At 47.8% G+C, this 19,142-nt stretch overlaps 1 protein-coding gene across 2 annotated transcripts in view; it reads left to right on the top strand.

Moving 5' to 3' along the window:
- AGXT2 (alanine--glyoxylate aminotransferase 2) overlaps positions 1-19,130 on the top strand; it is a 35,695-nt gene extending 16,565 nt beyond the window's left edge. For both annotated transcript variants that reach the window (XM_025436227.3, XM_025436228.3), the window contains exons 8-14: positions 2,617-2,717; positions 3,288-3,380; positions 6,410-6,542; positions 8,769-8,860; positions 10,398-10,547; positions 14,927-15,025; positions 18,990-19,130. In XM_025436227.3, coding sequence (XP_025292012.1) covers positions 2,617-2,717; positions 3,288-3,380; positions 6,410-6,542; positions 8,769-8,860; positions 10,398-10,547; positions 14,927-15,025; positions 18,990-19,097 — 776 coding nt within the window. In that variant the 3' untranslated portion in view covers positions 19,098-19,130. The remainder of the gene's footprint in view (positions 1-2,616; positions 2,718-3,287; positions 3,381-6,409; positions 6,543-8,768; positions 8,861-10,397; positions 10,548-14,926; positions 15,026-18,989) is intronic.
- The last annotated feature ends 12 nt before the right edge of the window (positions 19,131-19,142 follow it).

Consider the following 19,142-nt stretch of genomic DNA (forward strand, 5'->3'; position numbering starts at 1 on the left):
GTAAGATAGAGATAGCAGTACCTGCCCCCTGTCCCCTATTTCCAGGCATCATAGATCAAGAGAAGAGAGCTTTCTGTACAGGAAAGCAGATAATAGCAATGCTAAGTGTACCCCTAGAGCCATACCTGTGTGTCCTACCTAGATGGCATCAAGAATTAATATCGGTTTCATGCACCTCATAGACTTCAATCTGACCACAAAACCACGAGCACAGAGCTTAGCAGGCAGAAGCTCTCAAGAGATGGCCATTTCCCTCCATCCCCACTCTGTGTCCCCCCCCCTTTCCATCCTCTCTGCCTCTTCCCTCTTTGAGGGCTTCTTGGTTCTGGGCCAGGTTAAAAATACTAGAACCCCATGGTCATCTCTCTAGGGGCATCTGGAGGCTAGATGATAGTGACAGAAACACATTTTGGCTTCTCTGAACTGTTGTCCTTGGCATATCTGAGGTCAGCTGTTTTCTTAACTCATATCATCAAGAGACAAGGCTGATATAATATAAAAAGGGACGGCGGCCTCCTCCAGGGCTTTTGGGAACCGAGAAGTGTCTGGTCTTTATCGTAAAAAAGCAGATTCATATGTTTGCAAGTGTAAGCCAACGTGTAAGTACTTTGAGTATAGAAGATTCTAGTTCTCAATTCCTCTTAGGGTTCGTTCGCTGGGCGCATACAGATGCCAATCTTGGTAGAAGTTCTTTCACCTCCAGATTATGTCATCACGGTCCCCATGGGCATAAGCAGAGGTCCATGTTGTGAGCCTGATGTAGCTATTGCCGTGGTAGATTTCATTTCCTTCCTCTGTCCTTTGGTGAGGATTTTGTCTTTCCAAGTGTTCTTTTCAGACCCTGAATTTTAGATGTAACCTGTGATGACATTCACCATCTAATGCCCACTGTCCCACAATGTACCAGGCCATGGACCAATCATGTCATTCTTCTTCCTTCACCTTTTGTGAAATGAGTTTCTTTTCTCCTTAAGAATTGTTCTTTCTTGGCCTTTGACTCTATTTAACTGCTTCTGTACCTCTGGCTAAAATAAAAACTCTTCCATCTCTACTCTGTTGCTTGCATGGTATCCAGGAGAACATCCATTCTTTAAACCCTTGGTGTTGTCATGGTGACGCCACTGCACCACTGTCTCTCTCCAGAAGCAGCCTGACCTGGAGTTACAGCAATGAGCTCAGGAAGGAAATGCAAAATGTGAAATGAAATAAGAAGCTGATTACAGCAGGTGACCCCTCTCATCACTGAATTTGTGGTCAGTGGGAGACAAATCATGAAAGGTCTATCACAGGCTTAAGCAAAACCTTCTCTCTCTGTTTTGTCCAAATTTAAGCCATTAGGGTTGATTATGCTCCACCCTTGATTTCTCTAGTTACAGATAAGCTTGCTAAATTTCCAAATTATATTTTTTGAACATATGATCCACCCTTTAGAGTCATCTTTGGATGTTTCTCTTCTTTTCTTAATAAAAATTTAAAAATCCAGGCTCCAGAGGCAGAAATTTATTTGGCTAGTATATCCTGCTCATCAAACAACTTAAGCGATACTAAAAATGTGCTTTCTGGGGTTGATATCCTTTTCATTACTTCTTCACACTTCCAACCTCTAACTCCAAGTAAGCAAAGACATCAAGTACCTCTCAAGCAAACTTCCCCAATGTCACGTGTACGTTAAAGTCTGTTTAAGGCCAGGCAGTATTTTTCCCATTTTTAAATGAAGATCTGAAGTATAAAATATAATTTATGCTTCAGTTTTGATGACGATGACAGAAGTTTTCTGTCCCTTATCTCTAGACTTCAAGAACTAAGACTACATCCATGCATCTAAGCAAGTACTAGGATGGGAGGTGGCGGCTCTCCTCCCAGATGGCTTTCAGTGTCCCTGGGGCCAGGGCTTCCGTCACATCCACATGTCCCTCAGCACCCCTTCTGCTATCCATGGATATGGGTTTAAGTTCAGAAACTGTGTGGTGCTGTTTAGAATCAGGGGTGTGGATGAAAATTCTGAAGGTTCAACCAGTGTAGATGTAGTTGATCTGAGACTCTTGGTATTCCAGAGAAGGCTTCCTCTCTCTTGCTCCCATGTATGAACATTATCTGGCTCTAGTACATTCTTCTTTAGACCAGACTCCAATTGTTCTATAAACATATTTATTAACTCTAAAGACTGAGACACTCTGTAGCTTTAAAACTGTACATCAGATTAAGTGGCAATAAAAGGTAAATAGAGTTATTTCCAAATAGGTTAAATCCACACTCCAATTATTTTTGAATTAGATCTACCCAGTTGAGAGGACAAGTAACCTTAGGTGAAACAGCTCTGTATTCCAGACTCAGTGATACTTCGGGGCATTTCTTCCCCAGATGGAAATGACTGAAGTGGTTTGTTTATGTCTTTATGGCTATCCTCGTCTTTCTGCTCAAACCAAAGTACAAGTTGTTCTGAAAGAATGTCCCCTCTTCAGAATTCTATATCCTCACATTCTGTTTACTGTATTCTCAGGATTCTAGTCAATCTACTCATCCTATTTCCTTTTTTCTATGGTTTCCCATTCTTCTGAATGCCATTCTCACATCTTCAAATGCTGTTTCGTTTGTTTGTGTTTCTTGTTTTTGCAGACTGCTGCCAAGCAAAAGACCAGTATATTGAACAGTTCAAAGATACTCTAAACAGTTCTGTGGCCAAATCAATTGCTGGATTTTTTGCAGAACCAATTCAAGTGGGTATACTGACCTTAGACCTTAATTGGGCTGACTTTCAAATTATCAGAGCATTTTAATTCATATATTCTAGAGAATTCCAAAATATTTAAGTGACCATTGCTGCGTCCCTCTCCAAATTCAATTCATTCTCTTGGCTCCTTAAAAAAAAAAGAGTGCCCTCAATTTTCTACTGACCTTCAAAAACTATCTCCTGTATTCTTGGGCTGAACAGATAGATGAAACTATTGAATTCCTAAAATTCTGAAGAAAAGGAAACCCCAGCAATCTTTAGTTGCTTAATACCCACACTATCAGGGGGAGCCTTTCTCTAATGTTACCAAATCCCCTTAATCTACTTTGTTTCTAATCTCAGAAGAGAAAAAAGTTTTGTGTCTTTTTCCCAAAAGTCATGGCACAAGAGTAATGGCCCCTCTATTCACCCATAGTTGGAACAGTTCTAAAGACCATTTAAAAAATTGCTGGTATTACTAATGCTAATGATGATAATGATCTATCTTCTTTCATTTTTTAATAGTTTCAAAGGGCTATGCTGTTATTATAGGACTCCCTGGTTTGGTCTTTTGCAGGGGGTGAATGGAGTTGTTCAGTACCCAAAGGGGTTTTTAAAGGAAGCCTTTGAGCTGGTGCGAGAACGAGGAGGCCTGTGCATCGCAGATGAGGTGAGTGGCTGTGGAACAGGGTGATGTAGAGAGGGAGAACAAGAAAGGCATAGGGAGAAACCCCTTCAAAGCCTCCTCTGCAATCCAAGACAAAAACCTCATCTGTGGAAATTCCAAGATGTGGGTATGAATTAATGAAGCCTTTGCTAGTTGACTGGTTGGTTGGTGGATTAGTTGGTCCATTTAATAACCAAAAGAACCTAAACATCCAAGTTGGAGTCTATCAAATGAATGGCTAGCAGGCACAGATGATGCTGTCATCACCCAAGATAGCTTTTTAAGTATGGAGATCGTGTCAGAGGCAGTTCAAAAACCACATAGGCAAATTTCATCTCGTAACCAAGTTTTCATCCTAATTTTGCCAAAATAGTATTAACTGAGGCTGGCAGCATTCATCTTATCTTAATAAAAAAAACTTGTTTGGAAAAGATATTAAAAAGAAAAAAAAATGCATGGGGCGCCTAGATGGCTCCATTGGTTAAACGTCTGACTCTTGATTTCAGCTCAGGTCACCATCTCAGCATCATGAGATCGAGTCCCAGCTCAGGCTTTGCACTGGGTGTGGAGCCTCCTTAAGATTCTCTCTCCCTTTCCCTTTGTCCCTCCTCCCTTACAAAATAAAGGAAAAAAAATGTGGACACTAAGAAAGAAGAGGGCCACCATTGCAGATATTTAAAAACTAGTTCCAAAAAAATTCTAAAATAGCTTGAACTGGGATCCCTGGGTGGCTCAGCGGTTTGGCACCTGCCTTTGGCCCAGGGCATGATCCTGGGGACCCGGGATCGAATCCCACGTCGGGCTCCTGGTGCATGGAGCCTGCTTCTCCCTCTGCCTATGTCTCTGCCTCTCTCTGTGTGTGTGACTATCATAAATAAATAAAAATTTTTAAAATTTTTTTAAAAAGCTTGAACTAAGGCAGCATTGGTGGAATAAGTATATGGTACCTCCAAAGGGATACTCTAAAGGGAATGAAATTCATTGGCTCTGTGTCTTTTTTAAAGGCATCAATTTAATCATAACCACACCTCATATTAGAGCATATCAAAGACAGTAGTCTTTTGTCTACTGAGAATAGCAATAGAGGTCAAAGGACCAGAGGATGGTTTCCAGGACCAGAGACGTGCTCCCGGCTCATTTTGGGGTGACCGGTCATGATTCTACTAACAAGAGTTAGACCCACCAGGAAGAGGTGGGGAGCCTGTGAAGATGTTTCATACCTGTTTCAGTCCTGCTGTCTTTGCCTGAATATTTTTCCTCAGCTAAACATTCCCTATAGTGGACTTTAGGCTGTCTCCTCTGCAAAAATGTTTTTTGCGATCTCCTCATGTGCAGCCAGGTCTCTGTTATCCCCAGCTGGCCTGGCTAGTCCTCAGAGTGCTGCACGTGTAAGCAAGGGCCAGCCCAGCCTCCCTTCCCCAACCTGTCGCTACAAGTTTAGGGACTGCAAGCCAATCAAAGTTAACTGTTATTAAGAAAAGAAAGGAAGAGAAAAGAAAAGAAAAGAAAAAAAAGAAAAGGAAAGAAAAAAGAAAATTCTGTTGGTTTACAATTTGTTAAAGAATCAACTTTAACCTTTGGAATCAGCACACAGTGAAGCTGCCACAGACTAATGAGAGGGCAAATAGATTAAATTTTAAAAATATATGACCTTCAGAATTTTTTTTTTGACCTTCAGAATTTTCTAAGATAGGTGGTTTTCTCACAGTTTTGGTCTAAGAATTATTTGTTTACTTTAAAGAAAGAGCAAGTGAGTGCAGAAGGGGAGGAGGAGAGGAATAGGGAGAGAAAATCCTCAAGCCAACTCCCTGCTGAGCACAGAGCCCCATTCAGGGCTCAATCCCAGGACCCTGAGATCACGACTCCAGCCAAAACCAGGAGTCAGCTTGCCAACCGACTGAGCCACCCAGGTACCCTGGTTTTATCACTTTCAAGGACATAATTAGAAACTACCTAACATAGGGTGATCTTAAGAAGGATTGTCCTAATGACCAAGTGAAGATAAGAACTGCTAGATCTGTAAGGTGCATGTAATAACAATTCTATAAGGTATGTCCCATTGTTATTATTTCAAGGGAACTTTACCAGAAAGGCTCTGGCAGAAATTTGCAGGGAATGTCTATGTGGCTTTATTCAGTTAGGCACTTCTGCTACTTCTGTATTCATTCTATGTACTAAGTACTGACTTTTATCAGGCACTCTGCCAGGTGTTGTGGAGAAAGAGAGGAATAAGATACAGCCCCTGTCATCAGATACATACAGTGGTGACAGTAGTCCAAGGTGAGAAGTTCAGATGACAGCATGCCTAGGTGCCTTGAGGGGGAGCTCTACGAGGGCTCAGGAAAATCTTAGAACAAGTGATGATGAGGCTATGCTTTGAAGGACAAGAGGAGTTAATGAGATAAAGAATCAGGGAGAGGGTCTTCTAGAAAGAGGGAAAAAAGCATGCACAAATAAACCAAAGTTAACTTGGTCCAATCCTAATTTAACTGGTTTAACTGGGTCATCTTCATAGTTCTCGAACCTGAAAGTCCAAGATTCTCAGGAAAGAAAGGAGATCACAGGGAAGAGAATGACGAGCCTATGTGGACCACGTGGCAACCATACCAGCCCCAATCCACTCACTATAACTCCTGCTTCATCCAGCAGGGCAGAGGTGGTTTCTTCCCTGCTGCCTTACACACTGGAGATCCTATTAAGCATTGCTAACCAGAATGTTCCTTTACACATGCACTATTTACATGACTTTCATAGCAGTCCTGTGATGTACCACTAGTACTATTTCTACTTAACAGAGTTAACAGGTTCAGAGGACTTCAGAAATATACCCCAAATCCCATAAAGTTAGTAGCACATGCTTTCTGGTAACTAAAAGCTCAGACACAGATTAAGGGCCATGTCCATGGTCATATAAAGATGGTGATGATGATGGCTGGCAATGATGATATTGAAGAGGAAAAGAAGTGATCAGAGTCAGAAAAGCCAGCATTTCTTGAAAGGTTTCCAATGATTTTGGATTTGTGTTCCATCAGGTGCAGACAGGATTTGGAAGGCTAGGCTCTCACTTCTGGGGCTTCCAAACCCATGGCATCCTCCCAGACATTGTCACCATGGCTAAAGGGATTGGGAATGGCTTTCCCATGGCAGCAGTTGTGACAACTCCAGGTAGGGCCTACGGGCAGGTTGCATTTGTTTCTGGGCCTCCCGCATCAGTGATGGTAGAAAACAGATGTTTGGGAACTTGTGTGGGTTGAAGACAGTGCTGGGAACTATACATGCATTTCCTAAGCAATAATGAAAAGAAACAGTCTGCCATATGGTAGAAGAGATGGAAGAAAGCCAGCCCTTTCTGCTCTTGCTGTAGGGAGACTAATTCTCCCACCCCCACAATGAAATGCAGGGTTCTCACACTCCAACAAGGTATAGGAAATCGTGCCACAAAAACAAAACCCACACAAGAGATCCTTTTTAACCAACCTGAAGCTAAGTGTGAAATTTCCAGGGAATCCTATTCTGAAGGAGACTCTTATTTGGTCTTACTGTTCTAATATGTTATAAACTCAAGGCTCAGAGTGACAGTTTTCTGCTTCCATCTCATCAACAAAACAACTGAATAAATATATCTCACTTAGCCAGAATATTCTACAAAATGAACATAAGACCAAACCCTATTTTAAATTTTAGTGAGGTTTTATGGAAAATTATTTTTATGAACCATTTATCGTTAAAAGTCTTTAAATTATTTTGCTCTTCCCACCAATAGTAAGCACACTTCCGAGGTACTAAAGGATAATTAAGTGTTCTGATAGTTCAGTATTTTTATTGAATGAATAAAGTAATACAGAGTCCAAGCTCCTTCTGCTTGCCTCATGACAGGTCAATAATTTGAGAGGCGAGATGTTGGGGCAAGGAAAGCCAACAAACCAAGGAGATGCGGGACAATTGTCCTAAAGAATCATCTCTCCTGGGCAGGAAGTCCAAACTCCTTGTTTGTTAGCAAAAGGGAGAAGCACAAGGGAGTTGGCTGCAAAGGTGACCAATGTCTATGGACCCCTGAGAAAGGTCTCATAGCTTCTTTGTCTTTGGTCATGGTCGCTCTTTGCCTATGGGAATCTGGTCATGTCCTTCCAATAAATCTTAAACATAGCATGAGCATTTCTGTCTGTACTTCCTTATCTCCTTAAGTGATGCAGGTTTCGGGTTAAAAAAAAAAAAACAAGTCTTTGCAAATCTCTGCTGTAAGCAAAATTCCTTCAAAGATTAACATGCCTACATACAGGGCAAAGCAGATGTTTCCAAGCTATAGGTCACAGCAACAAGAGAAAATGAAGCAATTTGGAGTCAGACATGCTAAGCTTCTACCTGTTACAGGTACTAAAATGTGGATGCAGAAAGCGAAATATTATGAACCAAATATATGCTCACCCTGAAAAAAATCCAGAAATTATGTTACTAAATCCTTCATGCAATCTTTTTTTAAGTATCTCCTTCTTAGTCCCAAGAGTATAATACAGAAAAAAAGGTTAACTAATGAAGGTCCATGTAAATTCCCGTAAATCAAATGTTAAGGTACTTTTCAATTCACAAAATTGGAAGATTGTGTTATTATACTTCTCATTGAGTAAGTAATTTTTCCATATCCACTGGCTGAATAGATGAGTCAGCTAGGGCTACCATAACAAGACACCACACGCTGGGAGGCTTAAGCAGCAAATATTTATTTTTTTCATAGTTCTCGAACCTCGAAGTCTCAAACCTGGTCAAGGTGCCAGCAAAATTAGTTTCTTGTGAGATATCTCTTGCAGATGGCCAACTTCTTGGTGTCCTTCTATGTCCTTTTCCCCAGACAGAGAGAGCTCTGATGTCTCTTTTTCTTCTTAGGATGATACCAGTCCTATAAGGGCCCCATCCTTGAGACTTCATTTAACCCTAATTACTCCCCTAAAGGTCTCATCTCCAAATCTGTTCACATTCAGGAATAGGGCTTCGACATCTAAAGGAGGGTCACAGGGTGGGGAGACACACATGTAATTCCATCCCTAACATCCACTATCGGACAACCTGGGTGGCTCAGCGGTTTAGTGCCACCTTCAGCCCAGGGCCTGATCCTAGAGACTCGGGATTGAATCCCACGTCGGGCTCCCTGCATGGAGCCTGCTTCTCCCTCTGCCTGTGTCTCTGCCTCCCTCTCTCTTTCTCTGTGTCTCTCATGAATAAATAAATAAAATCTTTAAAAAAAAAATCCACTGCCTGGTGAATGAAGAATGGATTGGCTATGATGCCATGAAATATATTATTAATACAAGACAAAAGTAAATATAATTGGAATGGTGTGAGAGGAGATGACAGGAATGTCTCACTCTTTATCCACCTTTTATTTTCTCTCCCTAGAGATTGCCAACTCTCTGGCTAAATCCGTTCTTCACTTCAACACCTTTGGAGGGAACCCCATAGCCTGTGCCATTGGGTCAGCGGTTCTTGAGGTATGTTCTGGCAGCCACGTTAACATCCCTCATTTCACAAAATTACTTCAAAACCACACACATGTTATCCAGCCTCTGTCAATTACATTATTAAAGTGAAGAGGTAATACCAGTCCACAAATTTAAGTCAGATTTCCAGTCATTATTGTGCCCCTTCACCCATTTTAAGATCTACTCTGGGTGCTTGAAGTATTATGTATAATAAATATATATTTTATATAATAGAATAATATATAATAAAGTTCATATGCAAGGGAAATATAAGAAGAAGCCGCTAGCTGGTAGCACTGAAATTTCTTTTTTATTTGAGTGGTATGTGATGGATAGTCACCAACTGTTGTCTTGAATTCAGGTTAATTTTCACCCTGTCCTTGACAGTCTTCCTTCCTTTTGTTGCACAGTCATAAAGAGAATCTGAGTTCAGTGGGACCAATGAGGGAATTCAGCTGTTGCTCAGCCCCACTTGCTGAATTTTCCTGGTGTGTCCTCTGTGAAATGTCCTTGCTAATGTGCATAATAGCATTTGCTTAAGTAAGTAAGTATAGGGTATCCCTAGAAGAATGCCCAAGAAACAACTCACTGTGGTCATCTGTGGGGAGGAAAACTCGGCAGCTGGGGGACGAGGATCAGCGAGGATCCTTCTACTGTACACACTTTCATATATTCTGATTTTTGGATGAGGCACGTGATTCACCTACTCAAAAAATGTTAAGTATCTTTAAATAAAAATAAGTAAAAGCTTCCCTTGTTACTTAAAAAGTATGATAAATATGATAAAATAGCAATATGAAAAGCACAGGTAGGAATGTGTCATTTACTTCATTTTGTTGACATTGCCATTATGTCACCTCAACCACATAGAGAGGACTTAGGAGAATGAATAGGTCTTAAGTCATGAAGTCATGCAATTATTATCAGCTAAATATAAATGTAGTATATTGTGCGTAGTCAGTCAAGAATCACAAGTCTCTACCATGAGTGGAAGTAGGTGAAAATTTTTTTGTATCCTCAGGGCCCTGGCCCTGGGCCCACACAGGGCTTCGCTCAGCTCGTTAGGTCGAGGCCCTGTGGTGGGACACTCGGCCAACGACAGTCTGTGTCTGGCTGGGGGCTGCTAAACTTAGGTCAGTAAGGTCCCAGTAGGGCCATAATCTACGACAGGTCTTTGTTCAGGACATTTGTCTTCTTCACCGCTGTATCCTACTTTTCAGCAAAGCCTTGGCAATAATGAACCTCAGGATTATGGCATCTGTGTTACAGGCTGCATTGAGACATGCCTTTCATTCTTTCCTAAATTTTTAACCATCCCTGAAGATCAGGAGGGTCTGGAGAAAGTATCCCCTATACCAAGACTCTTTTTCTCCTTACAGCAAATCTTCTTGTAGTACAGAGCATAATCACATCAGACTTTGGTTTCCATTTGTCTGGTCAAGTTTCTGTAAAAAAAGGCCATACACATTTACCTCTGTGTTTCTCAGTCAATATTAGAACTTTTTTTTTTTTTAATGCAAGGCCATTTGAGACTTTCTCTAAACAGGTGATTAAAGAAGAAAATCTACAGGAAAACAGTCAAGAAGTTGGCACCTACATGCTACAGAAGTTTGCGGAGCTGCGGGATGAATTTGAGATTGTCGGAGATGTGCGAGGCAAAGGCCTCATGATAGGAATAGAAATGGTGAAAGATAAGGTAGGTTCAGGATATGCCGTGCTCTCTGTGACTTCCTGGGGACAGCAAGAGTTAAAGTGGAAAGCATGAGCCACAAGGTCACTTCATACATTCTCAGGGAGAGAGCACACAAGGCCAGCGAGGCTCAGCAAAGCCCATCCGAGGTACACGGGGAGTGCAAAACGCCAGCAGGTCATCAAGAGTTTTAGAGGAGGGAGGGAGGGCGTTTGGAACAGGGAGCTGATACTTTTCCTGCCGCTCTAGGCAAAGAACATTGGTGATGACTAAATATTTAGAATTAGACATATGGGGAAGGGAGGAAGTTATTTGGGGAGCGGCAGGTAGCCCAGAGAGCTTGGGGAAGTAAGGAAGAAGGCCAGGAGAGAGTTGTGATCATGGTTTGGGATGAGGACGTTAGGATCTACAGGATTTTGTGTTTGTCTGTTTGTGAATATTTTTCAGTCTCCCAAGTAACTAGGCAGGGTGTGACTTTCGGATGACATTTCCCACCGTGACTCACACTCAATATGACAACAATTGGACTTAGCATTTTCCCCCAAACCAGTTATTCCTTTAAGTTCACTGTTTCTGTTTCTCACCCTCCACTGTTCTCCCAGTTACCCAGTGTCCAGATGAGAAAATAACCTTCTATCTCTTATTTCTAGTGCCAAATCCTGCTGATCCTTTCTTTGCCTCTGCAACCCATGTCCCTCCCCTCTGTAAAAGCAAAGCCCAGACCTGCTGAGGGGAGTCATAGGGGGAGAATCTTGGCACCAGAGCGAAGAGTCAAACTAACTCCTTCCCCTTAGCTCTTGCCCAGCTTTCTCCTAAGTGGCTTCTTACAGCATCCTACTTTTGGAAAGTTGATGCTCAATAATTTTAGGACTCAGACCAGACCATGGGTATAAGACTCTTCCATTGATGCCACACAGCAGAGCCAATACAAAACTGGAATGTTTAAGATTTTAAAGCTAAGGGGGGGAAAAAAAAGCTAAGGGGAGACAATAGCAAAATAAGAGTAACATGAGACTAGGCCCTCTGGCTCACAGGCCACAACATACTTCTCTTCAGCTTGTGGCCAAGGCAAGGGCTGTTATAAGGCTCAGAAGATTCCATCCTAGTCCCCAGCCCAGGAGCTCCCCCCAAGGATATCTACACTCCCAAGTCCAGACTCCACAGAGAAGGGAGGGGTTCCTCTCTTTCCCACTGGTCCAGCTTCTCCGTGCTCAGAGACACACGAATGTTCATCAGGACTTCATCTGTCATGGTAAAACACCAGCATCCTCCCACATGGCCATTGGTACAGTACAAGCTAAATTATGGTACATCCATCCCACGGTGGCATAATTATATGTTTGAGGGGAAAGATGTGCAAATTGTATTATAGGAAAAAATAAAACAGGCTATCAAATAGTGTCTATTGATTGAGCTCTGCCGTTGGGGAGTGTTAAGCATGGGCTCTGAAGGCACACCACCCAGATTTTCACCCCAGCTCATCCATTCCTTAGTTCCATCTAATGTCCACTCAATGTGGTTCACTTCCCTACCTCCAATGCCACTCAAACTTTTCCCCAACCGTGGACCGCGGTACTCTCCTGTCTATATCTACCTGAGGCAATCCTAGCCTTTTTCCAGATCCAACTATTCACCACGCCTCCTTCCTAAAGCTTACCTTTGTTTTTCCCTTGGACAAGGGCTCCAGGACTCAGAGAATCCCTCCAGCACCCACTGCCTAAAAAGCTCCTTCGAAAAGATCTTTCAAACTCTGTATTTGTTGGTTCAGTTTTCATGCACAAATAGCTTACTTTCCTAAATAAGTTATACACTTTTGAGGCCAGGAATCAGGCAGATGGTAAGTACTTCAAAAGTGTTTGTTGACTGAGTTCAGGTCCCTGCAACCCTTCAGACCATGTTCAAATAATTACAACACCTCAGAACTTTACTATAACACTGTCCACCATAACCTAAAATTGAAATTCCCCTTTGCTGTTGGTGAGGACATAAATTGGTACAGCCCTTTAGACAGCAATTTGTCTGTATCTTTCAACATTTTAAATGTATGCACTTTGACCTAGCAATTCCACTTCTAGACATATGTCCTAAACAAATACTCATAGAAGTTTGAAAGATATAGATGAGCAGGAATGTTTGTGACATTGTTTAGAGTCATAAAAAAATTAGAAACAACATAAACATCCAGCAATAGATGATTAAACAAATTATCAACAAACAATGAAATGCTGGGTAACCTTGAAGAAGACGAGGTACAAATACAATGACATAGAAACATGTCCATGATATATTGTAAATTGTTAAAAGCAAATTGGAGAACATTATAAAGTATGATTTATTTTTTAAATATGCATATAGACGTATTTGCACACATAGAAAAAGTGTCTGGTTCACATGAAATTATTAATGGGAGGTAATCCTAGGCTTAAGATTGGAGGAGAAGAAACTTTCCCATTTCCCTTTATGCACCTCTATTTCAGTTTAAGGCTTTTTTCTCAATAACCATGGGTGGGTTACTTTTATAATTATTTAAATGCAGATTTACAAAAAAAAAAAAAAAGGTAAACATGAAGCAACATTACACACCCACCAAGAGGTTCGGTTACAAACATGCCTACTTGATTATCTAGCAGCTGGGACATAGGCTTGAGCACAGAGCCTCGGCAGCTGTCCTGGGGCTGTGTCTCAGAGTTTCCGGCACTGCTTTTCTCTGTGGAACGCATACAAAATGTTCAGTTAGTCACAGCAGTTGAGGACAGGGGATGATCAAATGGACAAGGGAGCAGGGAGGGTGCTGGCCCAGTCCAAAGTGAGGCCAAAGTCCACCTGTCCAGACCCTAACTATCCAGCAAGGCCCCACCAACCCAACCTCCCCTAGAGAAACCCTTCCAGGGGGTGCTGAGTGCCCTCTGACCTCTCACTATTCCCACACTACATTTGACCACTTTATGGTTCTCACAGCTACCTCCACTATTTTGTCATATTTTAGTCTTCCCTTTTTACTAGATGAGAACCTCAGAGGCAAGCAGGAATGTGTGATGACATCTTAGGATCAGTGAGAAGATCCTGGTCTTGTCCCCTATCCCAGGTCCTCATTACCTGGCAGTCTGAAAGTCTGAATATTATTTTCTTTATCTCAAGGCTTTAGGACAGACAAAAATGCAAACATCTCTGGGAGGCCCAGTCTTACGCTGTGCTGGGACATTGAGACCTAAGCAGGAATGAAGGGGCATGAGGTGGAGTGCAGACTAGGGGGTGCAAGGGATGGATATTGAAGCCTAGAGGGAAGGTGGGTAGAAGCCCTGAGAAGAACAAAGCTGGGACCCCCTGGAGGGAGCCCTCCTGCACCTCATAAGGATGATAGGAGCCCGGATCATGCCTTATGCATGTGAAACCAGAGAGCCAGACCCACACTGATGCTCACCACAGCCATGCCACAAAAGAGAAACTCATGGTGGTGACAGCGATGAGTACTCAAGACAAGTTCACACCAGTAATTCCCACGCAAGCATCTGCCAGGCATTTCACAAATCCAGATGCCTTGGCCTGCCCCAAGTCTTCTCATTCCATACACTGAGCCTGAGCCCCAAATGTCTGTAGTTTGAAAAGGCTTCCAGGTCATGCAGACACACAGTCAGACGTGAAGTGACTAAGTCAGAGGGAGGCGTTGGTACTCAGGCTCAGACGACAGGAGACGCACAGAATAGGCGCCAGCCCCCAGCCCAGGGCCACCAAAGGGGTACTGACACCTCTGGACCCCAGGGAGAGACCAACTTCAGATGCCTGATAATTTGAAACAGCCTCCGGCCCCCCAAAGTGCTTACTTTTCCCAACCTTGGAGGATTAAGTCTTGGGGGAGAAAGAGCAGATTCCACAAGTCAGGGAGATGAGTTCAGCCGGCGCCACCCCAGCTGCCCAGGCCATGCAGTGTAACTTAAGAGCCATTGTGTAACTTAAGAGCCATTTCCTGGACTTTGATATGAGCCCTCTACGTGAGCAAAACAAAGTGAACAGTTGAGAATTACCACACCAATAAAGCCAGCTCCACATTTGGCGAGGGAAGAACCAAGTCCCAGGATTGCCCTTAGCAGAGCCAAGATTCACCGGCTATCTGCATTCCACTTCATTTTTTCTTTTGGAATTTGGGATGAACTGGGATAAAAAACAAGTATTTTTAATAACACCACCTCCCCCCAAAAAATTCCATCCAGTAATTCACAGCTTTATTTTTCTAATAGCTATACTCAATTACAGTGAGGAGAGAGAGATTGAGAGGGAGGGAAGAGTGTTGGTTGTTTGAGTTGCCCCCCCCCCCCCCGCGTCTCTTGGAAATAACATCCTTAACAAGTCAAGCCTGAATAGGAAATATGTATTAAATGTATTTGCAGATGAGCCGCCAGCCTCTTCCCCGGGAAGAAGTCAATGAAATCCACGACAACTGCAAACGCATGGGGCTTCTAATTGGCAAAGGTGGCATTTTTGCTCAGGTAAGAGAAAGGCCGGCCCTTTCCTATCCCTTTAGGTGGGCGTCTCCCTGTTGTCCCTTCTGGTCTCTTCCTCCGGGCCTGATGCTCAGGTTTCTAGAGGAGGGTGCAGTGAGGCCCGCGGGCCACTAGAGGGCGCCGTGTTCGAGTGGTTGAGTTCCCGCCGCTCTCGGGGACCGTCTAACAAGGCACCAGGAGGGACGTACAAACCACAACCACGGGACTCGCGGTGCGGGTCACGGCAGAGTCATCACAGTCTCGCAATGACTAGTTTGCCGCACGTATGAATTAACTCAACCTCAGGCTCTGACTTTGGGGACTCTAAACCTGCTGGGACATAGAGGCCACTGCGGCCAGGAGCGACCCAAGAGTGCTGGCGGGTCCTGGTGACCCTGCAGGACAGGCGGGAGCCCACCCTGGCTGGGTCCCCGGTGGGAACTCAGAATCAGCCGCTCCCAGTGCCCTTCACCCTCAGGCTGGGAGACGCAGAGTCCAGCTTCCCCTGCTCCTTCCTGGGAAAGCCACAGACAAGCCCCAGGCAGGGGTGGCCCTGGGGTGGCCCTGGCGTGGCCCTGGCGTGGCCCTGGCGTGGCCCTGGCGTGGCCCTGCCCTGTTGGGCGGGCGCTGCTCCTAAAGCCCTCGCCCAAACCTCTCACATCAGCAGGACCCTCACCCTGAAGCGGGGATAGCTGAGATTTCGGGTGTCTTCTGCTCCTCCCCTTTGTCATCTCTCTTTCCCGATGTCATTCTTCCGCTTTCCCTGCTCCATCCCTGCCCCACACTCCAGTGGCGCCAACACTCGCCTCCTACCTGTCAGGGAGCGCGGAAGCTCTCAGGTGAGATCTCTGTGTGAACTCCGGTGTCCCCACTCCACTTCTTCCTTTTCTGAAGATTCAGGGACTGAAGTGTCTCTCCTATTCAGATGTAGATCCTCTCCCTGTCCTCTTGACCCCGACCCTCTCTACTTCTGTTCAAGGGGACACCACTTGTATCTGTAACTCTTCCCTGTTAAGCGACAGGCTAACCCAAACCGCCTCCAACAAAACCAGATGAACACTTCTGCTGGGACATTCGCTGCGAGTTCTTTCTAGTCCCCGTCACAGTTATTTTTCTATATGAATTAATGACTAAAAATCCTGTAACTGGGCAGCCCCGGGGGGCTCGTGGGTTAGCGCCGCCTGCAGCCCAGGGCCTGATCCTGGAGACCCGGGATCGAGTCCCACGTCGGGCTCCCTGCGTGGAGCCTGCTTCTCCCTCTGCCTGTGTCTCTGCCCCCCCCCCCCCTGTGTCTCATGAGTAAATATACAAAATCTTAAAAAAAAAAAAAAATCCCTTAACTTACAAACACCCGAACACTTGTTTACTTGCTTAGTTATTTCTTAGTTATCTGGGAAGCCCGTCAGCACTAAGCAACAGTTGCTATGCTGGATGCTAAAGTCACAGTGAGGGGGATCCCTGGGTGGCTCAGCGGGTTACTGCCTGCCTTCGGCCCTGGGCGTGCTCCTGGGGTGCCGGGATCGAGTCCCGCATCGGGGGGGGCTCCTTGCACGGAGCCTGGCCTCTCTAATAAATAAATAAAATCTTTAAATATATGTATGAAAAATAAAGTCACAGTGATAAATAAGACCCCGACCCTCCTCCCGTCTCCGAGCTGGTCTCCGAGCTGGCAGGCAAGAAAGACACATCAACAGCAATGACAATGCAATGCAGGAGCTCACGGAGGGCTGTAAAGAAGGACTATCCCAGGAGGAGGAAAGAGCCTCCTGGCCGGGCTGAGCCTTACACAGCGAGATAAAAGCTCAAAGCTCGTGCAGGAGCGCGGCGGGGTGCAAAGAGCTCCAAGCACCCTCGCGGCCGAAGCAGAGGCTGGCGGCGGGCAGGGTTCTGGCGGGACCTTAATGCTCGCCGGGCGCGGTGGGGACCCTCGGCAGGGGCGCCCCCCGTCGGAGAGGACTATTATTATGCTAATCTTCCAGACGAAGGACAAAAGGCACGGATCACAGCTGGTCGGCCGAGGCACCAGGACCTGGTTTCTGGGTCCGTCCCCCGCGCGGCCAGGATAAAGCTGAGGCCTCGGGCCTGGGGGCAGGGAACGTGGGCGCCCGGGAAGGGGTGCGGACGGCGCGGGCCCAACCCAGCCGCGTGCAGGGGCGCGGACGCCGGGGCGGCAGGCGCGCGGGGCGGGCGGGGCGGGGCGGGAGGGCCGAGGGGAGGCCCCGGCCGCCGTCCTCCTTGGTTCCGGGGCGACGGCAGGCCCCGTCGGAGGCGGGTCGACGCCCGCTGCTGCAGCCCGAGGTGGCCCCGAGGGGAGAGCCGGGCCAGGTCCCGTGCGCCGTCGGGGGCCGCGGGGGCGCCTCCCGGGAAGGGGGTCTCCGCGGGGACCGCAGCGACAGCCCGACGCGCACCGGGCGTTTCCGGGCGGAGGGGGTGCGAGGGCCGGGGGGCGCCGCGGGGAGGGTCAGCAAGGCCCGGGGACACCGGCGACGGGGGGGGGGGCTCAAGCGCCCCAGGGCGCCCCTGCCCCGAGGGGAGCGTGGAAATAAGCCCGCGGGCGCGGCGCGGAGCGGCTGGGGCGGCTGCGGGACGGGCACCCACGGCGCCGGAGTCCGTCGGGGCAAAGGGGCCCAGAGCGTTGGAGGGGCGGGGCGCGGAGCAGCCGGAGGGGGCGCCACGCGGGCTCCAGGGCCCAGGGCTCCGCGCGCCGCTCACCTCCAGGCGGGCACGTGGGGCCGGGCGCGCGAGCGCACGAGTTTCTCGAAAGATCTTGGCGGACGGCTCCTGAGCAGCGGGAGGCGAGGCCGTCCTGACCCGGGGAGAGGCTGGGAGCCGCGGCGGCGGGCTGAGGCCCCCCCACCCCGCCCCGGACGGACGCGGGCCGAGGCCCCGCAGAAGACCGAGAGCCGGAAACGCGGGCGTGGGCGAGCCCCCACCCGGGGCCCCCAGCTCGTCCCGCGGGCCGCGGTGGGGGGGCAGCCTCGGCGGGGACCGGCCCGGGACCTGCGCGCACGGACGTGGGGGCGCGGGAAGCGCGGGAGGAGGGCCGGGGGCGCGCGCGGGGGGAAGGGTCGGGGGCGCGCGGGGAGGAGGGCCGGGGGCGCGCGCGGGGGGGAGGGCCGGGGGCGCGCGGGGAGGAGGGCCGGGGGGCGCGCGGGGGGGAGGGGAGGGGGCGCGCGCGGGGGGGGAGGGGAGGGCCGGGGGCGCGCGCGGGGAGGGAGGGCCGGGGGCGCGCGGGGGGGGAGGGGAGGGGGCGCGCGGGGGGAGGGTCGGGGGCGCGCGGGGGGAGGGTCGGGCGCGCGCGGGGGGAGGGTCGGGGCGCGCGCGGGGAGGGGAGGGTCGGGGGCGCGCGCGGGGAGGGTCGGGGGCGCGCGCGGGGAGGGCCGGGGGCGCGCGGGGCGGAGGGAGGGCCGGGGGCGCGCGTCGTGCCACCATCATCCGGCGCTGCCGGCGGGCGGGAAAGGGAGGAGGGCCCGGTGGGGCCGAGCCCCCAGGCCAATGCGGGGTGGAGGAGACGGACGATTTGGCGCAAAGGGCAGGCGCGGTGGGCATCGGCCTCGGGCTGCTCCTGGCAGAGGAGGGTCGCAGCGCGGCCGCGGGGGGACTGGGTGCAGAGGGCAGAGGAGGGTTCTGGAAACTGAGAAGCTAGAGGGTGGTAGGTGCCTGGCGAACGCGGAGGCTGCCCTGGGCGCCCAGAGGGGTGCGGGAGGGAGACCTCCGTGAAGGTAGGGGGAGGACCAGGAGGTGCGCGGGCCCGGAAAGGAAGGCGGGCAGAGCCAGGTGCTACCAGAATGGTTAGGAGATGGGGGTGCGCGGCCTGCGTACAGCATCGGGGAGGGAGGAGACCAACCCAGGGGGGACGTGAAAGACATGTCAGAAAAATAAGGTTTTAGATTCTTGGCTTAGTGCACTTTCTCAAAGTTGTATTTGATTCTACGATGACCCGTTGTTGTATTTTCCTTTGTCTCCTCAGACGTTCCGCATCGCGCCCTCGATGTGCATCACTAAACCAGATGTTAAGTTTGCAGTGGAAGTATTTCGGTCTGCCTTAATCCAACACAGGGACAGAAGAGCTAAATAAATTGTTTAAAAATAAAAAAACATAAGCTTCATACCATACGCTTCA

Source organism: Canis lupus, chromosome 4 (genome assembly GCF_003254725.2).
Source record: "Canis lupus dingo isolate Sandy chromosome 4, ASM325472v2, whole genome shotgun sequence".
Classification (NCBI taxonomy): Eukaryota; Metazoa; Chordata; class Mammalia; order Carnivora; family Canidae; genus Canis; species Canis lupus.